We start from the raw sequence: 26,230 nt of genomic DNA on the forward strand, positions 1-26,230 counted from the left end.
TCCCGGGAGAAGGCTCCCGGTTTGGGCGGGGAGGCGTCCTCCGTTGGTTTGTCCGCCGCTTCGAACATGTTCCTCTTCCTCATGTTGTCAGATGCGTCCTGTGTGCTGTTGTAAATCACAGGGCCGTTCTGATAAAACACACGAAGTCTGGATGGGTACAGACTGGAAGCGAAGTCCCTTCTCTTGTAAGATCTTCCTGATGGGATTATATGCTTTACGTTTAGCAAGGATGTCACAGGGGACATCTTGACCGAAGAACATGCGTTTTCCTCTCAGCTGTATCACTTTCTTACCCCACGCAGAACGAAGCACTAGTTCCTTCGTGGTATACTCCAGAAAATGTATCACGATGGATCTGGGGTTGGAGCCGGGCGGCGGTTTGGGCCCGAGTGACCGATGGCAGCGCTGTATGCCCAGCGTGGGGTCCGTGAGGGAGAGTTCAGTTTTAATGAAATTCTCTATAAATTTTTGCAAGTTGTCGCCTTCTTCTCCCTCTGTGACCCCATGAATACGAATGTTATTCCTACGTGAACGGGCTTCCAGGTCTGTTAGACGTGTTTGTAGGCCTTCTTGTAGCTGCAGCGTGTGGCTCAGCACGTCTTTGACGGCCATGTTGAATTCCTCTACTTCTGTTATTCGCTGCTCAGCCTCCTCAACTCTGTTCTTTACGTCTTTCAGGTCTGCATCAATGTCGTCAAGCCGCTTCCCCATCTCTTTTCTAAACTCAGACATTTCTTTTGTTATGAGTCCTGACTGGTCAGTGATTTGTTTTTTGAGGTTTGTCTGAACTTCTTTCAGCTGTAAGAATGTTAGCTTCCATAGCTTTGTCGGCTGCTAGCTTGCTATCTTCAGAGACCTTGGATAAAACAGTTTCTTTCGCGTTTTCTTGCTGAATTCCTCTGGTCTTCCTCTTGTTACTCCCTGACATGACATGTAAATACTAAAAACTGTGTTTTATAAGTTATTGGTCAGGGGGTAACTCGACTGTCTGGGAACTCGAAATTTATGCTGTTGCTCGCTTCTCCGCCATCCAGAAGTCCTCCATTGAAAGTTTTCTTCAAAGATTGTCTGTTATTCTGCAGCTCATGTGACCAATCCAGACGAGGAGATGAAAAGTTAAAACACTCAGCATTGTCTTGTACACAACCTCTAGTTGAGTAACCACAAGATCACTGGGTCTTCCAAAAAGACAGAGTCTCTGAGAACAGCTGTTAAAAATATAGCCAGTGTTTTCAGTGTTTTGAGCTGGCTGTCCAGGAACGACCCAAAAATTGTCACAGTTTCAACAAGTTGGCCATCAAGTGAAACTGGAACCACTTTGAGGTCATATAATTAGCTCCACCTCCTTACAAAAAGTGAAAAATTAATAATAAATAATAAAGACTTTGTGCTATTCTGATTTAGTAATGTAATTATAGTAGTTGTGTTACCACCTCCACGCCACTAGAGGCAGTATCAGGCCCGAAAAGATGCAACTAAGGAGCAGATTTAGAAGTTCACAGAAAGCTACAGAATCTGTTAAAAACTGTGAGCTGAGCTGAAGTAAATAAAAGAGAGAGAAGTTCAAATACATGCTGAGAGTGAAAATCCTTCCTAAAGGTGAAGATATATCACAGATTTCAGAAGAATATGAAAACGGAAGACCGCGGATAATATAGGAAACAGCGCCCCCTTCACTTCCGGAGTGCAATGGTCCCATTTCTAAATAAGGTCTGAGACTGACAGCGGTCCGTCCCGCCCCTTCCTGTTTGCTGCAGCCAGGTCCTTCTTAAATAATTAGTCAATTTTAATTTTTCTGAAAGAAAGAGAAAAGATATGTAAAATTTGACTTGGTCTGAAAAGATCAGAGGTTTTATTTTGAAGCCTATGTAACCTCTTCTCCAGAGCTGACACGGTTCTGGTCCTGGATCCTGACCTGGACTAGGATCAGCTCTCCCAGTGGTTTACCCCTATTTCCTCCTGGTTTCTCTGGTGGTGGATATTAATGACTGCTGCTCAGCAGTGATGGAAGCTTACTGGAATTAGGCTCCCAGTGCTCACATTAAGCGGCCTGTCTCCATTCATTGGACTGACAGTAACCACTAGACCTGTCCATTTTGTCCATCCTGTCATGCTGCTAACATCTCCCCTCTTTCCATTCTGCTGCCTTTTTTAAAAAGACGGCGCTGCTGGTAAGAGTGACGGTAAGCTCCAGTCTTTGTTAGTGACGTTCGTTCCTGTGTCTCCTCCATCTGTCTTTTCCCCCTCTTGTTCGTTGTGTGGATGTCCTGTCGTCTTACTTTGGGGACAAAGCGTCCTCATCTGGACATGCTTCATTAAAGCATCACGATTAAAAAATGCGTGATAATCGTCAGAGCCGTCACGGCGCTTCAGTGAGGGATAGTAAACGCATAAAAGACGGTGGCAGAACGCCAAACATCTATAAATAAACAGTAGACGTACTTTTAACCAGCAGATCCTCAGGTTGTTGTTTTGTCTCTAGAGACGCTGCTTTGTCTCTTGTCCCTCATCAAGGTCCTCCTCTGTCTGTCCTCCGTCTGTCCTTCTTCATATCCAAACTATCGAGTGTATCTTGTGTCTCTGCAGGTCGTGTTCGTACGAGAAGACAGAGCTCCGGCAGCGTGGGCGGAGCCAGTCCGTCAGTAGTGGACAGCAGGGGGCGGAGTCGAGCCAAAGTGGTCTCCCAGTCGCAGCGTAAGTCTGTATGATGATGATGAAGATGTGCCTGTCGACCATTTTTATTTCACTGCTGCAGTGAAATCTGCTCATGTCTCATCTGATCGTCTTCATGCTCCTCCATGCACACTCAGTTCTCTAATCAGCTGCAGGCCAGAGTGCATGCTGGGTAAAAATCTACAAACATGCATCCCTCTGTCTGTTTCTGACCGTCCACTCTGTCCACTCTGTCCTGCGGCCTGTTGCTCCCATCATACAGGATCCAGTTCGGCCAATCCCATCAGCGGTAAGGCCTAGGCTCCACCCGATCAGCTTGACCCCTGACCCCTCTGGCTGAACGCCCCCTGCTCCTCTAGCAGTCTGTGTCGCCTGCAGCTGCATGACTCTGATTCAACAGTTCACTTCTGGTTTCTGCAGTTCTCACTGGTTCCACTGCATCCTTAGTGCTCCATGTGTCACTGGGTCCCCCTAAGGCCCGCCTCCTCCCTGCTGCCGCCGCTGCGCCCTGTCGGCCGTCCACCTGCCGTCCGGCTCTCAGCGTGTGTGTCGTTTGCTCCCCACAGCCGGCAGTCGCTCCAGTTCCCCAGGGAAGCTGCTGGGCCAGAGCTACGGCCGCCTCCCCCGGGCCGCAGCGCCGCCCAGCACCGCCGCAGAGAGACGCAGCAGAATCCCCCGCAGCCAGGGCTGCAGCCGCGAGACCAGCCCCAGCAGGCCGGGCCTGGGTAGGACGCCGAGCACCGCATCCATCCCACCGTCCATCTGAGCATTCGTCCATCCAGACAGACAGACAAGACATACACACACAGACACACACATAGATGAATCAGGTTGACCTCAGCCAGTGAGGAGAGTTTTAGTCCTGGTCCAGTGTTTCCTCCTGTGTGGATGGTACCAGGTACCAAACTTCCTGTGCAGACAGGAAGTTGTTCTTAAAACTTTGCAGGCTTCCTGGAGCCGTCTTGCTGTGTGGCTTGGTCCAGTTCTGTTCCAGTCAGGATCAGAATCTCTGACCATCTGCAGTGAAATATCACTTTGACCAAATTAAAAGGAAATGTTGATAAATCAGCACTTCCGGGTTCCACCAGAACCATCCCACACGCTTTCAGCCAGCTGACCAGCAGTGTGCCAGGATCAGTCTCACCAGCTCTTAAGCTGCAGGATATTTTTAGAACCTTTTTAAAGCCATGGTACTGACCCGGTCCAGCCTGGTCCATTTCTGTCTGGTTGGATGAGTGAAATTTGTCACCAAAAAGAAACATTTTTCTCTCGTCTGCAGCAGCAGATTGACTTTGTTTCTTCTTCTACTGTTTTAATTCGCACTGCCCTTCTACTCTCCTCTCCAGTCCTCCATCTCTCAGCAGATGTTTGATGATAAACCAATCAGAGTGTTTGGGTTCCCCCTCTGCAGCCCAGAGGAACCATCTGTTCTCTAGCAGGAGTTTCCTGTTAGCTTCTCTGCTCACATCAACAGTTTAACACCTTCTGAAGTGGAGCACGTTCTGTTCCCTGGTTCTTTGTGTCTGGACCTCTGGTGGCTGTCCAGAACCGGCATTTCCTTCTGTATTTCCTTCCTGTTTCTCTCCTGCTTGATGTTTTCAGCTAAGCAGTTGTTCTGACAGCTAGCCTGCGTGCTAATGCTCTTCTTCTTCTGCTGCTGTCCCCTGCTGCACGCTAGCCCGGAGCCGCATCCCGCGCCCCAGCATGAGTCAGGGCTGCAGCCGCGACACCAGTCGCGAGAGCAGCCGCGACACCAGCCCCGCTCGGGGCTTCGCTCCTCTGGGTGAGTACGGCCTGGTGTTCCTCAGGGTCGCTCCTGCCTTTCCAACGTTTTATTCAGAATGAATCCTGGAGAATCAGCAGCAAACTGACTCTACTCATGAATGAATTAAAACACAACCAGAAGCTGTGGCTGGAAGGCTCCATGCTGCTGCTTTTAGCTCCGCTAATCACCTTCATCAGCCTGGGAAGGGTCAAAGGTCATCTCCACACCCTCTGGAATCTGTTCTAGAAACATTATTCCCAATATAATAATAATAATAATAATAATAATGATGATAAATCATAATAAAAAATTATATGAGTAAAAAAGTATAAAACAAAATTAATGAAAATGACATTTTAAAAAATGTAAAAAATGATTAAATTGAAACATTTCAATTGGAATTAAAGAAAATAATAAAATTAAAACATTAAAAAAGGTTATTCCCAAGAGGAAAACATCTCAAGGTCAGAGCTCCATCTCAGACTGAGTCAGCAGGTCAAAGGTCAAAGGTCATGACTGAACCAGTCTGGCTGCTTGGAAGGGTTACTGGAGAAACCTCTTCTATAGAACCAACATGGCCGCCGGACCGAGGTTAGCGGAGCAGAGAGTGATGTTGGACCAGGACCAGACCCAGAAATCAGTGAGGCACGGTGGTGGAGGAGTGATGATGTGGGCTTCCAGTGGAGCAGGCTATCTCCTCTGAGTACAACCTTAGAAATAAAAGCTTTTCTACCATGGCTCCGCCTACTTCCTGGGTTTAGAGGAGCTGTTGAAGATGGTCTGCAGCAGGTGTGCTGGTCACTGAGGACCGGTAGGGTCAAAGGTTAAATGTGAGTGGCTCTGGGGCCTGGTCCTCTGCCGCCATATTTAACCCAGAGGCCAACTGGGGAAACTGGACCCAGTGGTTCTGATCCAGTAGTAACTTCCTGGTTCTCCCGCAGCCTCCAGACGCCACTCCCGTTCCACCAGCGCTCTGTCCTCTGCTGAACCCCACGGCCAGTCAGGTGACCTGCATGTTCCCAGTCCTCCCAGTGTGAGCTGGAGTGGCCCACCAGTCTGCTTCTGTTGTCGTTCCTCATGGCTGCAGCCAGAACCCATCAGATTTCAGTTTTTACTCCAGCATGGCAGGTTTTTCTTTAGTTGTCATGGAAACACGTAGTTAGGGTTCCAGGAAGGTTCTGGTTCCGATCCATATTTCATGCAGAAAGTGACGTTTTTCTGTTTCTTTGTGTTTTCAGCCTGATTGTTTCAGTTTTCATCCCTTAATGAGACTCTGAGCATCTGGTGCATGTTTCTGTTTCTTCTTCTTCTGTTGGCTTCCTCTGCTTGTTGGGCGCTGATGATTAAACCAAAGAAGAAGAAGGTAAGTCTCAGGCAGCCGGTTCCCTTCATTAATCAGCCGTCCGTCTTGTTTTTGTAGATCGATACGGTCTGATCCACCAAGCCAGGATTTCTGCGTCGGTGAACGCCATGCGGGTCCTGAACACCGGCACCGAGGTGGAGGCGGCCGTGGCCGACGCTCTGGTGAGTGACTTCCTGCTTCCACGCCACAATCCTTCAGAACCACGGGGGAAAGTCGGAGAAAAGGTCCTTGACAGTTTGGGTTTGTGCTCCTCTCTCTCGTCTTCCTTCTGGCGTTTTGCTTGCAGCTGCTGGGAGACTCCAGGAACAAGGTAGACGGACGCTTCCCGCCGTCTGTGTTCACTCCATCGCCAGCCTGTCTGTCTCACTGCCTCCTTTACTTCCTCCGGTTTCTGTCTCGTTTCTGCTCCAGAGCCTCGCGGCACTGCTCGCCTGCCTCTGAGTTGAAAACAGATTGTTTCACAGATCAGGACTGAATCACATCAAAGCTCTGCATGTGTCTTAACCTCCATCCCTGGTCGCCGAGCTCTCATTCCTGCATGACGCTGCATGAACGTTTCCCTCTCCGCTGCAGAGGAAGCCATTGCGGCGGCGCTACGAGTCTCCTGGGATGTATTCTGATGACGACGCCAACAGCGACGCGTCCAGCGCCTGCTCAGAGCGCTCCTACAGCTCCAGGAACGGAGGCATCCCCCACTACCTGCGGCAGACGGAGGACGTTGCCGAGGTGCTGAACCACTGCGCCAGCTCCAACTGGTCCGAGAGGAAGGAGGGCCTGCTGGGCCTGCAGAACCTGCTGAAGAGCCAAAGGATCCTCAGGTGGGAGCCTGTCAGGGGGGTTAGTAAAGTAACCGTCTGCTACTAGGAGTTATTTGAGGGAAACACAGAGCTCCCATAATATGTTGATGACTGTCAGATGTATTCCCCCTTCTGCAGCCAGATGCTCTCCCCATTCAGGTTCTTCTTAACTGGGAGCCAGAGACACCAAAACATCTTAAATTTTAACAAACTGGAAGCTGAAGTGGTTTTATTCAGTCCCAGTCAAATGACACAACCTGGTTGTACTGACCTCTTTCTAACGTCACCAACTTCCTGTTTAGAAACTTGATGGCTTTAGCTGTAATAACAGCATAAATGTTGTGGAAAGATCATCACTTTAAATCTCAGACATCTCTCCAAGGCTGCATCACCACCACCAGCCCTGTTGAGTCCGCTTCCACCCGACTCCGGTAAACTTGCTATAAAGTCCGGTTCAGTTGGTGAGGTGTGAATGCTAATCGACCTCTGACCTCTGGTCCTCCAAACCTCGGTCTGGGTTCAGTTTGAATCTGAGCGCCAAGCGGACCAGAGACTGCTCCAAAAGCAGGAAGTGGACTACAGCGCAGGGCATTCTGGATAAACACAACCAAAGCTAACGTGTTAGCCTAGCGCTAGCAGCAGAAATGGCTCCTGGTCTTCAGCCAAAGACTAAAGAGAAATCCTCCGACTAAAATCTGACGCCTCCATCTTGTTTCTATCTGGTGAAGAAGGAAGTTGCTCTCAGTGTCTTCAGAGGTTTTTGTGTCGTTTCCTTCAGTGGTTCTTTGTGCAGCGCCCCCACAGGCCAGCAGGGGAACAGGTTGGTTTGGGTCAGTATAATGTGGACGACAACTAAATAACTAAACATGGAAAGAAGTTTTTTCTGAGCAGTTTTTCTTCCAAAGATCCATCTTAGTCTGACCAAAGTTCCTGTTTAGATTACTGGAAAGTTTTACTTCTTGTCTGTTAGAAATAATTAAAGTAAGTAAATAAACTCCATATGTTTACGTTTGTGTTGGTAGGGCAGAACCTGACCTGCCTTCCAGGAAGTCGTGGGTCATTGTTCTGGTTCTGTTGGGTTCTAACCAACTGTTTGTTGTCTGTGCAGCCGGGTGGAGCTGAAGAGACTCTGTGAGATCTTCACCAGAATGTTTGCAGACCCCCACAGTAAGGTAGAGACCCTCAGATACATGCATGGTCTTCAGCTGGAGATGTTTCTGGAGCTAACTGTGTGTGTTCTGCTGCACGGCCCGCCTTGCTGTGGCTCTAACCCCAGAGAGTGAGTGTTTGCTCCTTCAGTCCGCGTCCTCCCCGTCGGACGGAGAGCCAGTCTGACCAGAACCTGCCTTTGCTCCCAGGTGTTCAGCATGTTCCTGGAGACGCTGGTGGACTTCGTCACGGTGCACAAGGACGACCTGCAGGACTGGCTCTTCGTCCTGCTCACTCAGCTGCTGAAGAAGATGGGCGCCGACCTGCTAGGCTCGGTCCAGGCCAAGGTCCAGAAGGCTCTGGATGTCACCAGGTCAGAACTGGGACGCGGCGCGGCCTGAGGGCTGCTCAAGCTTTTATCAATAAGGCGCTGATCCGATGACCCAGAGGGTCTGTGAACCGCTGAAACATAGAGCTGCCTTTCCTAGATTGGCTGAACGTTCTGAGCTCCACTACTGGTTTCAGGTTCCAGAGGCCCGGTGGTACCACCACAACTAAACCCAAAAGCCGTACTGGAATCTCTGATTCACCATTATTTAAATATGTCCTGATCATCCAGAAAGATCCTGGTATTGCTGGTTTTACTGGTTTCAGGTGAAGCATACAGGAGAATTAAAGTGACTAACTATGGAATATATGAATATAAAATAACACACAGGACTCGGATTCTTCCCTGCTCAGGCCGAGTGGGAAGAGATTTAATCGCACGTCTGTGGAATCACAAAACACATCTGCAACAAATATCCAAAATCTCACAGCTCTTACTGGATGCATCACTTTTTATTGGGCTTCATCTCTACTGGTGTGTATTTAGTGTTGTAGTCAATACCACCTAACCCGAAACCAAGTCAAGACCAAGACCAGAGTGTATGGAGACCGAGACAAGACCAAGACTTTTAGGGTCCCAGACCGGCGCCCCGCTCTACCTGACGCAATGAAATGAAATATGATCAAAATTGCTTCTTAAATTGATCTCAAACATCCACATTCCCATAAAAACACTCAGATATTAAATACTTAGAGCTGAAATAAATTTAACCAATATCATTATCATTCCAGACTATTTGTTCTGCTTTGCTTCCATCTCTGAGCCACGATCTGGAGGTCTCCTGCCACCCCTAACAAGATAACGCCCTGGGCGGTTGCCCACACTGCCCATGTCAGAAACCACCACCGTCAGCTCCATTAAACATAGCAATTAAGGCAATGCACTAATGGTAAACACTCAACTATGGACACTGACCAAGGAGCAAGAAGGAACCAAGCACAAGGTGACTGTGACTCTCTCTCTCTCTCTCTCTCCCAGCAGCTCAGAGCTGTAACATCTCCCACATGACAGGAGACGACATCAACAGAGAGCAATGAGCATGATAGAGAGCATGCTCATTTATTTATTCTGTAGTTAAATAAATATCAATGTGTATAACTAAATAAAATAATAATAGCTACTGCAGAGAGCGGCTCTCAGTGAGGCTCCAGAACTGTCGCTCTTAGTAAAGAGCCGTTCAGAAGAATCGGATCCTTCCTGAATGTCATATTGCTATATAGCAGATTTTGGTCACAGCGCTGTCCCATATATGTGACACGTCAGTCAACACCTCCACACAATAATGCAGCGCAGTGACTGACAGCGTTTTTCATATGCAAAGTGTCCCTGAACAGCTAGTTTAGCTAGCATCACCTCACAGAGCTTACCTTTCTTTGAGCTTCTTTCCTAAGTGACCATAAAAGTTAGACGTAGTCCCACCGTCTGCGAAAGCGAAGCGCTGCTGAATTTACATGTCTCCATGTCTGATGATTTATGTAGCGGGATTCTGTTACTGACGATCAGGGCGCCGGGAAAGTTAGGACACTTCCGACAGGGGGCCCAATTTTATTTTATTTTTTCATAGAAATAAAAAAACAATTGGAGCCCTGTCAGTTACAAAACTAATCATATTGTGTTTTCTAAAATAGTTTTTAGCAGTAAAAATCAAATGTTGCCCCTCCCAGACCAAAAAGCAGACATTTACCCAGAACCCCCTGGATCTGCAGGAAATGGTTCCTTCCTGCTTAGTTTGACGGTGACGATGTTCAGCAGCAGACAGTGGAAAACAAGAACGACTGTGGCTGTTACTATGCTGCTAATAAAAATAATAAAGCCAGGTTTTCAAAAATAGAGAGAGAAAAAAACAAGAGTGTCAATGTGTAATCCAGTTTTTATCCAAGAGTTGGGTAGACTGTGAGATTATCATCCATTTAGCATAGTTAGCTTAGCTACAGACTGTTTGCTTCCATTTCACTAACATTTAATGAATTAAGGAAAGAAATTACCAACATATTCATATATTGATAAACCGTCCCTTGAACCTTTTACCACTTAACAACAGGTGAGTCAGTCAGCAGCAGCTCTGACCTCCTGACCCGTCCTCTCTCCTCTCCTAGTCCAATTAAAGCTGCACTTTGTCACTTTTATAAGTGACATAGTGCTCTGTGCTGTGCTGTAGCTAGCAATAACAATATGTTGTTTCTCCACCATTAGCACATTTAGCAGTGAGTGAATGAGGATGATTGACAGCGCTAAGACCCTCCTCCTGGGTCTGATTGATTGTTTTGGTCGGAACGTTGTATTACTTTAGCTAGCAATAGCAGTTCAGGTGGAGGAGATTGATTGTTTTCACAGATTATCTGTCTCATAACAAACTGGCATGACATGGTGACAACTTTAACAAATATGGAGAAAACATTTTTTGAATGAAAGTTATAAACTGCAGTTTGAATAAAATGCAACTACATAGCATTTTTTGAGAAGTCTGGATTGATTCATGTGTATTTTGCACATGAAGCAAAATACACACCAATATTTCTGACTGTTGCTGGTTTGGAGAAACATTTTAGTATCTAAAACTAATAGAACAAAATTAAGCAACATACTTGCAAACTGTGTGCAGAATGTTGGATGTAAAATTCATGAGCAGTAAATATTGTGCTACTTATCAGTACTGGACCAAAGAAAGCAAGGCTTTAAAATTGTGACGCTTTTGATGGTTCAGATAAACTCAAGAAATTGTAACAGCAGCTGGTGGAGGGGCCCAATTAAACTTTTGGTCATGGGGCCCAAAACTCCTGGCAGAGCCTCTGCTGACGATTAGACAGACATCTTCCGCTCAGAGGAAACCACTGCGCATGTCTTGGAGATGGAGACGTGCGAGTTAAAGGGGGAGGCGACGTTTGACAACAGAAACACGTAATTAGTAAGTCACGTTATTGCTTGAATTTTAGTCGGTATGTTATGCATCTACTGAAAACAAAGATGTTAACAAATAATCTGGACAATATGCTGGTAGTTTAGTGACATTTCCACAGTTGTGGTCTTGACCGGTCTTGAAATAAAATCCCGAATCCTCAACACCCGAGACCAAGATGAGACCATCAAAAAGTGGTCTTGAGACCAAGACCGGTCTCGAATACTACAACACTGTGTGTATTTGAACGTTTGGACCAATGGCATTGCTTCCCTTCCCTTGCTAGTTATTCTGGCTCAACTTGTACTATTTGGGTTTTAGGCTTTCCAGGAATCGGTTTTGGACTTCCTGGAAATCAAAATCTGCTCCATCTCAGCGGTGCCGAATAACAAATTTGTCAATTTGTTGTTCCTTATCTGTGAAAAGAGAAAATCCTTCTGACTCCAGTTGGTTCTGGCCGGTCTTCTCTCATACCAGCCAGAGTGACCTGACCCTGAGCCAAACAACAAGCAGAGCATCATCTGCATATTTATGTTGGTGTAGTTTTCTCTGGTTCCAGAATAGACTTCAAATAACCTTCATTTAACCACCTTCGGTGGAGAAACTCGAGATAAATTCTAGATAAAATGGACCAGAAGGAGGCTGAGTCGTCAGCCCTGAAGTTCACCAAATATTACAAACCAGGCGACTGGGTGAATTGGTACCAGATCTGGATCTGGATCTGGATCTGGATCTGATTCTGTTGCCAGTTACCTGGTGTGAATTATTCTGCTCTGAATATTTACTCTTCAAACATCATCTCTGATCAGTGAAAGCTTGAAATCATCAAAGTTTCCTAGGAAACGTGCTGTGATGGTTGAAGATGATGTCCGGCGTTGACCCGTCCAGCTGGTTTCAGGGTTTCCTTCGCTCTGACCCGGTCAGCTCCTTCTGGGTCAGAGGTCGCTGAACTCAGCTTCTGTCTGCTGCGTTTCAGGGAGTCGTTCCCCTTCGACCAGCAGTTCAACATCCTGATGCGCTTCATCGTGGACCAGACCCAGACCCCCAACCTCAAGGTGAGCCACAGTCGTCTCCCGCCGCCGCGTCTCCGTCGGCCCGGGACTAAACGTCCCGTCATCCGCAGGTCAAGGTCGCCATCCTGAAGTACATCGAGTCTCTGGCTCGCCAGATGGACCCGACCGACTTTGTGAACTCCAGCGAGACGCGGCTGGCGGTGTCCCGCATCATTACCTGGACCACCGAACCTAAAAGCTCCGACGTCAGGAAGGTGAGACGCATTTCATCCAGGATTCAAGAGTAAAGGCTTTCCACCTGAAGATTAAAACTGTGTTTTGTTTTTAGCTCATTTGTCTGTTTATTCCATAAATTAGCAGTAAAAAGGTTTTGAACTGAAAGTTTTGCTGATTAAGATGTGATTTAATTAATTTCAAACCCTGAAATTAATTGGATCTGAAACTATGAAAGCCTTTTATCAGAATCCCTAGTTGACCTGTAGCGGCTGAGTTCTGGTTCCGGTCCATTACCTGGATGCCCCCCCTTAGGGAGATGGGGCCGCCACAGCTGGGCGAGCGAGGAGCTTCTGGAGAGACCAGTCTCACTTCGGTCCAGGTCTCGGATCACGGTCGTCATGGCGACGACTGGGTCGTCAGCAAACTTTCCCACAGGTTGCTGTATCATATAAATGAATAAGAGGAGAGAGGACAGCCCTGAGAGACACCCAGCTCACTTAAAGGGCCAGCGTCGATTTTAAAACTCTCAGCTGAGAGAGCGGGCCGGGTCAGGGGTTGGTTCTGGAGGGCAGAGCAGGTCCACCATCTGGATCCAGATCAGGTTCTAGATCTCAGTACACTGGTTGGCCTGCGTTCAGGCAGAACCCGGCAGAACTGGAGGAGATTCCTGGAGATCCAGACCAGATCCAGAGCCGAGTTGACACCAGAACTTCTCCAGGTTCTGCTGGACATCACCTGTTGCTGCTGGGTTCTGTTGGTCCAGTTCTCCTGCTCTAATCCATGGAAGGTGCCAGGTTCTGGTTCTGACAGAGGTTCCTCTGCAGGTTTGGTTCTGCTGGTTCCAGGACCTGGGATCAGTAAGCGGTTCTGGTTCTGTGCGCAGGCAGCCCAGGTGGTTCTGATCGCACTGTTTGAGCTGAACACGCCGGAGTTCACCATGCTGCTGGGCGCGCTGCCCAAGACCTTCCAGGACGGCGCCACCAAGCTGCTGCACAGCCACCTCAAGAACTCCAGCAACACCAGCAGCGGCGTGGTGAGTCCCTCCAGAACCTCCAGAACCCGGTCCAGGCCTTCTCAAGCTCAGCTTCTGCTTCTGTTCTCCAGGGGTCTCCAAGCAACACGGTGGGCCGGACGGCGCCGCGCCACGCCCCCAGCAGGTCCAGTCCTCTCACTTCCCCCACCAACTGCTCCCACGGCGGCCTGTCTCCCAGGTAGGAACCAACTGGACCGCGGCCAGTTCTGTCACCACCAAACCTGCCTGCTGGTCCTGGAGAACCTTGGCTGCAAGGCGTTCTGGTACCGACCCACCAGGGGTTCTGGTTCCACGATAGTCCATCCACAGATGGCAGCGGCCATGATTGCTGCCGTAAACTCGCGTAGAAATCATCGGCTTTAAGCTAAAAATCGTAACGGAGCGATGACACCTGCTGAGAGCCAAGCTCCAGATGGAAGTGAAAAGCTTCCCATCAGAACCGCCAGAACCGTCCCGAGTCCGAAAGGTCAGAACCTCCGGATGCTCCGATCAGGTTTTTTCCTGCCAATACCGATCACATGGATTGGCTGTTAATGTTTCTCTTCAGGTATAAATGCTGCTATGATATCTGGCAAAACGGAACCATGAAATTTAGACAAAGACATAAAATACCTGCAGGCCCGAAGCATAAAGTTATGAGTCAAAAAGACAACAGGAAACCTGCACTCTGTAATAAAATATGTAACAGTAAGGCTCTCAAAGCCTAAATTATCCATAAAGTGAAATACATCTCACAACACTTAAATAATGCCGAGTAAAAAAATGAAACATTCATTCAAAGTCAAATGCAGGTTGCATTGAAATCATCAACCCTACGTTACCAGATCAACCTGCCTGGTAGCGATAGCATGGCTAGCTGCTTTCTGACCCAGCGGCGTAATTCTGCAGAACATCTGGAGGGGGCAGAGCAGCTACATCTTTTATTTACATTTTTTTCCCAGATTATCTCTCATGCCAGGACAGCGAACGTTTTAATACAAATGTAAAAACTTTAAGTTACATGCTGCAGCTTTAAGCAGACGTTCGGTGTGAGAGTTCACCGTCGGGTGATCGGCAACAAGAGACAGTGATCGGTGATCACCAATCATACACTTTTTCACTGAAATCGGTCGATTATGATCGGTGGCCGATCGATCGGCATGCCACTAGTCAGAACCTCTGGATGCGTCAGCAGGAAGCAGATCTGTCCTCTAACCTGAACCTCTCAGCTCAGACTCTTTTTGTCTCTCCTCTCTCTCCGTCCTTGCCCTGCCTCCTCTCATTGGTTTCCTCCTCTCCTCCATCCTTCCTTCCTGCTGCTACAGTGGTTTGTGGGGTTGGGGGGTCGACGGGCTGCTCCCTGCTGTGCCCCCCGCTACCCCCGGCCTCAGGGCCCTGCGCCGAGCCTTTTCACCCAGGTAGACCGAGTCCAGTTGTTCTGTTTGTCGCTGAGCGTCGCCGCAGAAGGCGTCGCTCAGCGACACGTCGGCACGCTTGGACCGGATCGGCAGCAGAAACACTGCGCACGCATGCGGACCGGTGGCCGTGTTTCTGCTCCAGCTGCATCCTCTGACCCGCCGTTCCGCCTCTGTGCCAGCAGCGTGACGGAGTACGACACGGAGAACATGAACGCAGAGGAGATCTACAGCTCGCTGCGCGGCGTCACCGAGGCCATCCAGAGCTTCAGCTACCGCAGCCAGGAGGACCTGAAAGAGCCGCTGCGCCGTGACGGCAAGAGGGACGACGGCGTGAGTTTCCCACTGGTGGATTGCTGATGGATTTTACTGGTGGATTACTCGAGTATCGCTGGCAGATTACTGATGATTTACTGGTGGATTGCTGGCATCTGATGCCAGTCACAAGCTTCCACTTCCTTCATATAGTCAGTAATACTACAGGAAAACCAGATATAATAACTGCATTTATAAAGCTCCAGGTGCCAGATATCGGCTTTTTGCAAATGCAAAGAGATGCTAAATCTTGGTATTTTATTTTGAAAGTATGATTAATTCTGAACTTCCTCCTGTCAGGTGGGAAGAGAAGTCGTGGCTCCGTCTCCAGGTCCTGATGGTCGTCTGGGTTCAGACGTGGTGGAAGGCGGCCGCACCGCCCTGGATAACAAGACATCGCTGCTCAACACCCCGTCGCCACGGTCCTTCTCCGGGCCCCGGAGCCGCGAGTTTGCCCCCTACGGCTACGGGGAAACCATCTGCGCCTACGATAAGAGCGCGCTGAAGGAGGCCGTGTTCGATGACGACGTGGAGCAGTTCCGTGACTGTGAGTCTGCAGACACTCTGCATGTCCCAGCAAGGGTCAAAGGTTACCTGCTGTTATCACCTGGACTCGTCTCCAGGTTGAATCAGGGGTCACACAGGTTAACATGCTAACAGATCCCAGAACCAGTTCTCTGTGACTCCTAGAGGGGGCGCTGTGCAGCAGGAAGACTCCTTCACTCTGGAAGGGTTGAAATAAGAGCTGCACAATATTACAAAATATTCTGATTATGATTTTATAGTAAATATTGTGATGACTATAGTATTAGAAAATATTTCAATAATAATATTGGTAAACATTGTGACAACAATAAAATTGACTCAGTATTGTACTTTCTGCTATTCTAGTAGAAAGTGACAGCAGTCATTGGCCGTATAACTATCTGACCACCAGGGGGCAGTCATTGACTGGATGTTGGCCTAAATATGTCGAAAGTTTCTTAACTAAAAAAATGCAGTTTGTGATATGCCAAAACTCATAATTACTTCAAAAATGTTTATCTTTAGTTATATTTTTCACCCATAGAGGTCACCATTCTTTCACCAGTGGGTTGATGACGCGTTTTTTCACCTGTTCTGTACTGGAATCTACAGAGTAAACACAGCAAGCTTAACTTTACCCGAGTTTATCAGATTGTGTTTGAATGGTGTAATTTTAGATAATGCCACACTGTGTTGCTGTTGGCTGTAAGTCAAACAAACAAAAACTGGTGAGTAGATAAGTTTCCATATGTACAAAAAGAAGAGCCACAGCCGAACAGAACTTACAAAGGGCCTATTTGGCCCTCAACATTTCTGTCCAAAAGACTTGGAGTCACTTGTATGAGCAAAACTGAGGAAGGCTCTAACAGCTGTTTCTGGGCCTCCGTGTCGGAGGTATGGCTGCGTCCTCTGGTCGGATCACAGTCCTACGATAAGGACTGTGTGATCCTTATCGTAGGTACCACAGTACCTCTGGTACCACAGTGTACCAGAGGTACTGTGGTACCAGAGGTACATGTCGCTCATCATTTCATTTATGAAGCTGAAGGCAGCAGCAGCTCCTATGTCCAATCCTCCCCTTCCTCTGTTTGGTCCTCATCATCATCATCATCACTCCATGTCATTTCTCCATTCCAATCGATTTCAACGCTCCGATTCAGTTTGAAAAGACTAAAAGACGTTAGTATCACTGTTTGGCTGGACGGAGCTAGTTTGACCATCAGGCGACATTCGTGTGAAAATATTTTATTCAAATTAAGAACTAAACAGCCTACATTATTACTACTGTATTGTTTATACATGTAAAATAAATATTTCTTTAGTTTATTGTTACTAATCCTGGATCACTTTGGTGTGAAATGAAAGTAGAACGCGTGGGATGCTGGGCGCCGGTGGTAACCTGTGATCCAGGTGAGAGGTGAGAGGTCACCTCAGACCTCAGTCTGTCGCCATGGCAACAGGAAGCAAAGATGCTGAAACCAAACTTGTCTCCATCCAGCTGTTCATTTGTTTCTGTTGCTGCCATCACATTGTTTCTTCTGCACCCACCTCCCCATCTTCATCCTCCATCATCCTCCCTGACCCCTGACCCCTGCAGGCCGGCAGAAGGATTCGGGTGAAAACAAGACAAGTCTCCCTAAAGGCTTTTGTTCTGGTAAACGCTCTTCCTCCTCCTCTTCCTCCTCTTCCTGTTTGTTTCCCTCATTTATCTCCTATGATCCTGTGGCTCCGCCCACTTCCTGTTGGTGTGGGTTCTAACCTCTGGGTTGGGTCGGTCCTAATGGGTCGGTAGTGTGGGGTCAGATCAGTTCTGCTGGGTCAGGTCAGCTCTGGCGGGTCGGTTCTTCTGGGTCGGTTCTGCTGGGTCGGTTCCTTTGGTTTGGGTCGGTTCTGCTGCGATTCTGCTGGGTCGGGTCGGATCAGAACCAACTCGACAGAAACGTCATTTTGCTGAGTCTGGCCGGTTCTGTCGGGTCGGTTCTGCTGGGTCGGGTTGGATCAGAACCAACTCGACAGAACCGTCATTTTGCTGGGTAGGTCCTGTTGGGTCAGTTCTGCTGGGCGGGTTCTCTCAGGTCGGGTCGGTTCTGCTGGGTCGGGTCGGATCAGAACCAACTCGACAGAAACGTCATTTTGCTGAGTCGGGCCGGTTCCGTTGGTTTGGATTGGTTCTGTCGGGTCGGGTCGTTCTGCTATGACTCTGGGACGTTACCCGGTTCTAGAATCGTTCAGGATGTCAGGGACGTCCTAGCGGCCGTGCTAACCCCTCTCTGGTTCCGAGCAGTCGGACCGGACCATTCGGACCTGGTGGCGGACCTGCTGAAGGAGCTGTCCAATCACAACGAGCGCAGCGAGGAGCGGCGCGCGGCGCTGCTGGAGCTGCTGAAGTTCACGCGGGAGGACAGCGCCCCCGTGTGGGACGAACACTTCAAGACCGTCCTGCTGCTGCTGCTGGAGACGCTCTGCGACAAGGACGTAGGTTCTGGTTCTGGGGCGGTCGGTCCCGGTCCGGTTCTCCTTCCTGGGGTTCCTCCAGGCCTGCTGGCGGTCTCTCTCCAGAGGGACCGGACCAGGACTCTGGGGCGGTACTGACCCGGTTCTCGTCTCCCGGCAGCACACCATCCGGGCCCTGGCCCTGCGGGTTCTGAAGGAGATCCTGAGGAACCAGCCGACCCGGTTCAGGAACTACGCCGAGCTGACCATCATGAAGACCCTGGAGGCCCACAAGGACTCCCACAAAGAGGTGATCCGGTTCTGGTTCTGCTGATCTGGGTTTTAATACCTGGATCTGAATTAAATGAGGTCAGCAGGAGAAACTCCTGGTTTCTTGGTGAAAAGTATTGGCACCCCTGATATGAATGAATGAATGAATGAATGAATGAATATCAGCCGACTGATATTCATTCATTCATTCATTCAAAATAATAATAATAATAATAATAACAATAATAATAGTAATAATAATAACAATAATAATAACAATAATAATAATGATAATAATAATAATAATAGTAATAATAATAACAACAATAATAATAATATAATAACAATAATGATAATAATAATAGTAATAATAATAACAACAATAATAATAATATAATAACAATAATAATAGTAATAATAATAACAATAATTATAATAACAATAATAATAGTAATAATAATAACAATAATAATATTAACAATAATAATAATAATAGTAATAATAATAACAATAATAATATAATAATAATAATAACAGTAATAATAATAACAATAATAATAATAACAATAATATTAACAATAATAATAATTATGGCACCTGCAGCTTCATACTGAGGCAATAAATGAATTTCTCAGCTCTTGTCTATAAAGCTGCTGAGTGTTTTGGGTCATTATCCTGCCACATGACCTCTGACCCCTGATCACATGTTCTCCAGCAGCTCTGGTTCTTCCACAGGTCTGAGCAGGAACAGCTGCGACCTTTGACCTCTGCAGGATGGGATGTGCTTTGGCCTCCGGTAGTTTTCCTCCGGATCAATAAACGCCCATGTGTCGATCCTGGAACGTTACTCGGGTCCAAATCGGTTCTGTTCTGGTTTCCACTGACGGGGTCTGCAGCCTCCAGAACCTCCAGAACCTCACTCGGGTTCCTGAAAGCAGCTCTGTTTCTGCAGTTTTTTAATTTTTGGTTTTTTATCTCCTGGTTTTTCTTCTTTCTCTGTTTCTCTGAATTTGTGTCTTTTGTTCCTTTTCCTGATTTCGCTGTTGATTAAAAGCAGAGAAGTATTTATCAGAAGGATTTGGTCTTCATCAACCTCAAGTGGTTCTGGTTCTCCTGGAGTCTGATAGTTTGGAGTTCTGCTCTTGGCCGCTAAAGGACGAATCTAGGAATGTTTCGGTGTGAGAGGTCAGAGGTCGGCTGCGAGGCCGGTCTCTAGCCAGCGTGTCTTCTCCCCAGGTGGTGCGTGCGGCCGAGGAGGCGGCGTCCACGATGGCCGGCTCCATCCACCCGGAGCAGTGCATCAAGGTGCTGTGCCCCATCGTCCAGACCGCCGACTACCCCATCAACCTGGCCGCCATCAAGATGCAGACCAAGGTCATCGAACGCATTGCCAAGGACTCGCTGCTGCAGCTGCTGCCCGACATCATCCCCGGCCTGCTGCAGGTGGGTTCTGGTTCCGGTTCCGACCCGTTTCCAGCCCTCGGCGGGTTCTTCCATGACGCCCGCACAGCGGCTTATTTGGACAGTGGGAATTATTTGCCTTAATTGTCCCTGGAAATGTTTGTGTGCACTCTGCTCCGGGTGCGACTCCTCCCACGTTCCCGCTGACCCGCCGTGCACGCGTGTGTGTAGGCGTGTGGGCGTGCGTGTGGGTGTGTGTGTAGGCGTGTGGCCGTGCACGGCGTACCTGATGCTGCGTGTGTCTGCTGCAGGGTTATGACAACACAGAGAGCAGCGTTCGCAAGGCCAGCGTGTTCTGCCTGGTGGCCATCTACGCTGTGATTGGAGAGGAGCTGAAGCCACACCTGGCACAGCTGACAGGCAGCAAGGTAGCTCTCACACACACACACACACACACACACACACACACACACACACACACACACACAGCAGCTCTCCCCGTGCTGCTAACAGACGCAGAGCCTTATCTTCCCCCCATGTTGTTGCTCTTCAGCCGGTTCCGGCCGATAATAAAGCTGCGGCTCCGATTTGTCCAGGTGTCCTTGAGTTGTGAAGGTCAGGCCTGCCTGACTGCTCCCCCCCCCCCCCCCACACACACATTGGACCCGTCTCAGGTCCAACATCAGGTTCTGATGGTCTCTCTGGCCCAGGGGTGATGATGTGGGCTCACTGCAGTTTTCTAAAGTCCAGTGTGAATCCATCTGTCCAGCAGCAGATCTACAACAAAGTCCGGACCAAAGATCCTCTGTCAGTGTGAGATGGATGCCTCGGTTCTGTTCCTGCAGCGCAGCAGCAACCTGAATGTTTGACCCAGTCTGGTTTATTAAAAACACTGTTAGCTTTTCAAGATCGTCTTCAAGTAATTTTTGCACTAAATTTGTTCATATTTATCCCTGATAAATACATTTGGTGTCAAATCATAAGTCATTGAACCCATACAAATTATTTTAACTCATTTGTTTTTATTTTTCAAGATGGCTGTCCATCATGGAAAATCAATTTCTGCACTAAAATCACCCAGCAGATGTTTGTGTCAGAGCCGACATGTTGTAACCATAGAAACCATTGATATTGATTTCAGTTCCCCTCTTCTGGTGGACATTTTTCAAAATGGCCGCTGTGGCTGCAGGAGACACCAAAACACCAGTGGAAGCTAGGAAGCTAATGCTAAACCTCTAAACTACAGTCAAATGTATAGAAGGATCCAAACTACATCCAGACTGCGAACCGGGCCGGTTCTCCTGACGGTTCTGCGAACCGGGCCGGTTCTCCTGACAGTTCTGTCTCTGTCTGCAGATGAAGCTTCTGAACCTCTACATCAAGCGGGCCCAGACCACCAATAGCAACAGCAGCAGCTCCTCTGACGTTTCCTCTCACAGTTAATGTGAGCCCTGTAGAGCCTTCTGGACCCGAGCAGAACTTCCTGCTCCGCCCTAACCTGCTGTCCTGCTTTGCATCTGAGCTGGAGCCGACCCGGTTCTCCTGCAGCTTCTCCATAAGTTCACACGGCCGGATCCAGAAGTTCAGCAGCACCTTCTGATTGTTTTCAACGTGCCCTTAGGGACCGACCCGACCCGTTTAACTCATCCAGAACTTTGGATCAAATTGAGGTTCTCCAAAGCATTGATTGTTGCTCTAGTGTGACGTCTTCTCTGTTCCACCTGCAGAGACCCGCTCCACACCTGGAAACACATCTGGACCCGACCTGCGGTTCTGAGACCAACTCTGCTCAGTCTGAGCAAACAGCTGAGTCCGAATGAAAACCTTTAAATTTGGTTCCCAGGAATTAATCAGCCTCACATAAACAAAAGTGACTTTTAACTGAAAGTTTGGAGACATTTTCATTGGTTCAGAAAACCTCCTGATTGGACAACAAGAACAGTCACAGATCCCACCGTCCAATCAGAGAGCAGAGTATCTGGTTGCCTTAACTGGAGGAGCAGACAGCGGCCAGGGTCTGGAGCTCCCCAGAGGTCTGGTTCTGTCTCTTGCTGGAGACCCGGACCAGAACCTTGCAGGCGTTCTGTAAATACACGTCGATGGTCACTGTTTGCACGTCAGTGAGCTAGCTAGCATGTGGAGCTAGCTAGCATGTGGAGCTCCGCCTCTTCTAAAGTGCACTTTGTCACCCCAGCCTGGTTCTGGTTCTAGTAGAACTAGTAGAGCCTCTGGATCTGGTTCTGGAGGGGTCCGGATCCTCGCAGGCCGCTCCAGCTCCAGAGTTTAGCAGGAACCTTTGTCCTGCTGATGAATCTTCAGATTTTCTTTGTGGTGGTTCTGGATGTCGGTGAGGAGGTCCAGATCGCCCATAAGTCTCGAATGTACAGGAAGTTCTGATCCGGTACTGAAACGGACCCGTAGCCGGCGCTGCTCCTCCTCCGGGCCTCTTTCTGTTTTCTTCTAGAAGAATCCGCCACGCTGAAGCTGGTCACTTTGTTTTGCTGCAATATTGCGACTTGTATTTATATATTTTATTTGATCAGGTTTTATTTTCTTGTTCTGACGATGATGATGATGATGATGATGATGATGATGATGATGAACTGTACAGTTGCTCTTCTTTAAATTCTGTCAGATTTGCAGCGAAGTGAAGAAATAAACAGAGTGAAAGTAAAACTTCTCATTTCCTCTTTCTGATCGGTTTAATTCTTTCTGTCTGAGATGGTTTTATAACTCCCCAGGTTTAATTAATCCAATAAAACGGATCAGAACTCTGGCCCAATTACCTGGTTTCTGGTAGAGACAAGCAGCAGCATGGAGACTCAACAGACCGGCACCATCCAAGGGATTTCTAACCCTTCCATTCCGGGTCCCGGGGATGACGTTCCTCACAGCATATGGAAACTCATCCCAGCCCTTCGCAAAGTTTGCGATAATAAATGTCCTCAGCCGGGCGCCAAAGATTTAATTCATCCTGTTAATAAACTTTTCTAATTGTTTCCCTTTTCTCCGTCTGAGTCTCTCCAGATTGAACTGAGTTACGTTTTATTGTGAAGGATGAATTCTGTTTCCTGACGGATCCAAAAGTCCAGAACCGCCAAGGGGAAGAAAAATAAAGTTTTTAACATTTTTCACAAACTAAATTCTGAATGTGGTTTGCATTTACGTTCCTGAGTCAGAACTATCAAAACCTCCAGAGAGTGTAGGTGTTGTCTGGCCTTTGACTAGGCCGTGAAGCTACTTTGATCTAAAGCATGCCTCAGTTTTCAGGTTTTTATCAGAAACATCCCATTATTTTCCTTCAACTTCACAGTTTTCTGTTCCAAAAACCACTGAAGGCTGGAACTGGACAAAATCTGACCTATGGTTGATGGGGTGTAAATACTTTTCCAGCACTGCGTAGTGACAACTTCAGCCTCTTAGGGCTGATAAATATAAAACATTAAAGTTGAAATGTAAAACTTGCAGTTAACTGGTGCATCTGATGCAGGAACATAAAAAACTTCCAAAATTCATATTTTCCAAAAAATATGGTGGAAAAAAGCTAAAAGTTGCCTGAGCTCCAGGAGAGACGGGTCGAAGGTCCAGGCGTCCTGGAGGCGCCGAGCCGCCGCTCTGCAGGAACCAGGAGGAAAACATTTGCAGCAGAACCAGAACCAGCAGCAGAACCAGCAGCGGGGCATTGATTCATCTCAGTCTGAAACAGAGAGAGGAGGAGAAAAAAACTTGAGAGTATTCATCAGCTCTGGTTCCGACTTCTGGTCCTGTTGGACCTGTTGGTTCTGTTGGACCCATTTAAATCAGTCTCATCCTCTGATTGGCTAAACCCAAAAGGTGGGTTCAGAGTAACTGGATCCTTTGGCCTTCAGGGTTTGGTTTCCCTTCTGGGCTCCTGTAGTAATACCTCACAGGGCCAAAAGGGGGCGGTGCAGGCTGTACTATTGTTCTGGTTGTTCAGAAGTAAAAACCCAACAACTTTTCATGCAGTAACTGAACAATAAGTTGTGATTGTAGCGAGTGGTCCAGGCTGAAGCACAAAGTCAATCACCTCATGTTCATGTTTCTATAGCAACCGTTCTCCGAACCAGCAGGTGGAGGTGTTCATGTCTCGGATGTAAGTAACTGGGATGTGTGCAGCATTAAATGGTTAATCCTGCTCTCTTTAGGACTCTTTATCTCCTTTAGGACAGTATTTGGAGACAGTGGATGCTGTGCAGCAAAACTCATTTCAAGAACTCTTCTTCTTTTTGACATGCAGCATCTTTTGCCGTCATCGTCGCTGCAGGACGTCCAGCCACAGGTTCTCCCCTTTCTGTAGGATCTTCTCCGGCTTCTCAGGTTGGTTGGATGGATGGTTGGTTGGATGGTTGGTCGGATGGATGGATGGTTGGTTGAATGGATGGATGGTCGGTTGGATGGTTGGTTGGGTGGATGGATGGTCGGTTGGATGGTTGGTTGGATGGATGGATGGATGGATGGTTGGTTGGATGGATGGATGGTTGGATGGATGGATGGTTGGTTGGATGGATGGTTGGATGGATGGATGGATGGATGTTGGTTGGATGGTTGGTTGGATGGATGGTTGGTTGGATGGATGGTTGGATGGATGGATGGATGGATGTTGGTTGGATGGATGGTCGGTTGGATGGTCGGTTGGATGGATGGATGGATGGATGTTGGTTGGATGGATGGTCGGTTGGATGGATGGATGGATGGATGGATGGATGTTGGTTGGATGGATGGATGGATGTTGGTTGGATGGATGGTCAGGTGGATGTTCGGTTGGATGATTTAATGGAGTCCAGCCATTAAGAGTTGCTAGTGTTAAGCATTGCTAGCGTTAAGAGTTGCTAGCGTCAAGCATTGCTAGCATTAAGAGTTGCTAGCCTCTGTTGGCGGTTTTAAAGCTGCCTTGTTTCTGGTCAGAGGAAAAGATGAGCAGCAGGACAGACGCCATGTGTCGGGCCGGAAGCGGCCCAACAGAACCTGAAAAAACAGAACATGATTTTCGCTTTGTTTTCCAGCAGTTAGGTGCTGAACGGTGGAGACGCTCCAATCAGTGGCCCGGTTCTGATTAGCTATCTGCTAAAAAGATTGAGAAAGTTGCCAAGGAGTATGCCATCCTAAACACAACCAGCCTCCAAAGGAATTTGTAGTTTGAGTCGCATCAAACTACAAAGTGTTATTTTGTACCAACATCTGCTACGCACCCTTCAGCAGGTTCTGAGTGAGCCGACTCCATCCAGTGAGAGTTTGCATCTGTTCTTCTTTGCTGTTGTGTTGAGGTGGCCAATGCTACCAGACCAGAGATCTGGGAAGGTTAATCTCACACTGGAAGACCGCTTATGAACTCACTGAAAAAGCTTGTATTAGAAATCCATCCATCCATTTCCTTACAACCTTGTGGGGTCAGGAGGAGCTGCTGCCTCAATAGCTAACGTACAATCATGGACACACACACACACACACACACACACATAGGGAGAATCTAGAAAGACCAATTAACCAGTCATGTTTTTAGACTGTGGGAAGAACAGCCTGGTCTCTCAGTGAGCTTTAATATGCATCGGGTTTGGACCTTTGGGCCGAGTTTGGACCTTTGGGTCGAGTTTGGACCTTTGGGTCGGGTTTGGACCTTTAGGTCGGGTTTGGACCTTTGGGTCAGTTTTGGACCTTTGGGTCGGCTCGTCTCCTGCACTGTGGGATGGTTACACCGAAATATGATTTCTTTGTCATGATTTTGTGATCTGATTCATTTGAATGTTTGCAGTGGTTGGAAATGCAGAATGAATAATGAAACAACGTTTGAGTTCTCTTACTTTTTAACTTTTATTGTGATTAATTGTGATTTTGTCCAAACTGCACGTGTTTCTTTTGCAATTTTTAACAATCAATGTGGCGTTCATGTTTTAATAAAGATACATAAAATATCCCAACCAGATCTTTTGTTTTCTGAATTTAAGAGCCTGAAGTGGAGAAAGGAGCGTCAGTTTGATTCCAAATCTGTGCTCTGAGATGAACCTGTGATCTGCAGGGGCAGCTGGGAGAGCCACCAGGAAAAAGTCTCCAGACAACATTTTTATCACCATTCATAATATTTTCAGTTAAAAAACGTTTCCCATTGCACACAAGATGGCGCCATGAGCTCAGTCTTGATAAACCCTCATTTCCACATGTAGCTGGATTATTTCAGCAGAACTAATCCAGATTTCTAGTTGAGTTGAGTTAATCGTAGGCCTGTCACGATAGCAAATTTTGCTCAGCGATTAATTGTCTCAAAAAATTATTGCGATAAACGATAATATTGTCTGAAGACCTTTTTACACTGATTTAATGGAAATGATGTAATAATGCATGTTATTTCCTGCCAAAGATAGATACACTTTATTTTCAAAAGAATATTTAACACTGGAGCTGATAAACAAAATAAACAAAACAACCAAAAATAAAATGGATTCTCAGTCTCCATTAACAAAAAACTCACTTGGAAAAAACAACTAAACAACATAAAGCCAAAGTGGAAATAAATACTGCATTCAACCAAGAGTGCAGATTATGAAGTCTGTATATTATATTGTCCTTCAGTAATAATTAGATTT

General features: G+C 47.5%; 1 protein-coding gene across 27 annotated transcripts in view; it reads left to right on the forward strand.

Annotated features, from left to right (window-relative positions):
• The window catches only part of clasp1a (cytoplasmic linker associated protein 1a), a 45,819-nt gene extending 23,505 nt beyond the window's left edge, over nucleotides 1–22,314 (forward strand). The window contains exons 20-44 of one of the 27 annotated variants that reach the window (XM_028023636.1): nucleotides 2,160–2,183; nucleotides 2,587–2,694; nucleotides 2,936–2,962; nucleotides 3,240–3,398; nucleotides 4,352–4,456; nucleotides 5,380–5,442; nucleotides 5,859–5,962; nucleotides 6,088–6,111; nucleotides 6,375–6,619; nucleotides 7,707–7,770; nucleotides 7,875–7,877; nucleotides 7,957–8,120; nucleotides 12,008–12,086; nucleotides 12,155–12,298; nucleotides 13,144–13,293; nucleotides 13,365–13,471; nucleotides 14,598–14,690; nucleotides 14,870–15,020; nucleotides 15,303–15,549; nucleotides 17,125–17,181; nucleotides 17,812–18,002; nucleotides 18,142–18,270; nucleotides 19,467–19,673; nucleotides 19,943–20,059; nucleotides 20,988–22,314. In XM_028023636.1, coding sequence (XP_027879437.1) covers nucleotides 2,160–2,183; nucleotides 2,587–2,694; nucleotides 2,936–2,962; nucleotides 3,240–3,398; nucleotides 4,352–4,456; nucleotides 5,380–5,442; nucleotides 5,859–5,962; nucleotides 6,088–6,111; nucleotides 6,375–6,619; nucleotides 7,707–7,770; nucleotides 7,875–7,877; nucleotides 7,957–8,120; nucleotides 12,008–12,086; nucleotides 12,155–12,298; nucleotides 13,144–13,293; nucleotides 13,365–13,471; nucleotides 14,598–14,690; nucleotides 14,870–15,020; nucleotides 15,303–15,549; nucleotides 17,125–17,181; nucleotides 17,812–18,002; nucleotides 18,142–18,270; nucleotides 19,467–19,673; nucleotides 19,943–20,059; nucleotides 20,988–21,074 — 2,849 coding nt within the window. In that variant the 3' untranslated portion in view covers nucleotides 21,075–22,314. The remainder of the gene's footprint in view (nucleotides 1–2,159; nucleotides 2,184–2,586; nucleotides 2,695–2,935; nucleotides 2,963–3,239; nucleotides 3,399–4,351; nucleotides 4,457–5,379; nucleotides 5,443–5,858; nucleotides 5,963–6,087; nucleotides 6,112–6,374; nucleotides 6,620–7,706; nucleotides 7,771–7,874; nucleotides 7,878–7,956; nucleotides 8,121–12,007; nucleotides 12,087–12,154; nucleotides 12,299–13,143; nucleotides 13,294–13,364; nucleotides 13,472–14,597; nucleotides 14,691–14,869; nucleotides 15,021–15,302; nucleotides 15,550–17,124; nucleotides 17,182–17,811; nucleotides 18,003–18,141; nucleotides 18,271–19,466; nucleotides 19,674–19,942; nucleotides 20,060–20,987) is intronic. The other 26 variants (XM_028023637.1, XM_028023644.1, XM_028023647.1 and 23 more) reach the window with 26 other exon arrangements.
• Nucleotides 22,315–26,230: the final 3,916 nt, after the last annotated feature.

Source organism: Xiphophorus couchianus, chromosome 7 (genome assembly GCF_001444195.1).
Source record: "Xiphophorus couchianus chromosome 7, X_couchianus-1.0, whole genome shotgun sequence".
NCBI classification, from domain to species: Eukaryota; Metazoa; Chordata; class Actinopteri; order Cyprinodontiformes; family Poeciliidae; genus Xiphophorus; species Xiphophorus couchianus.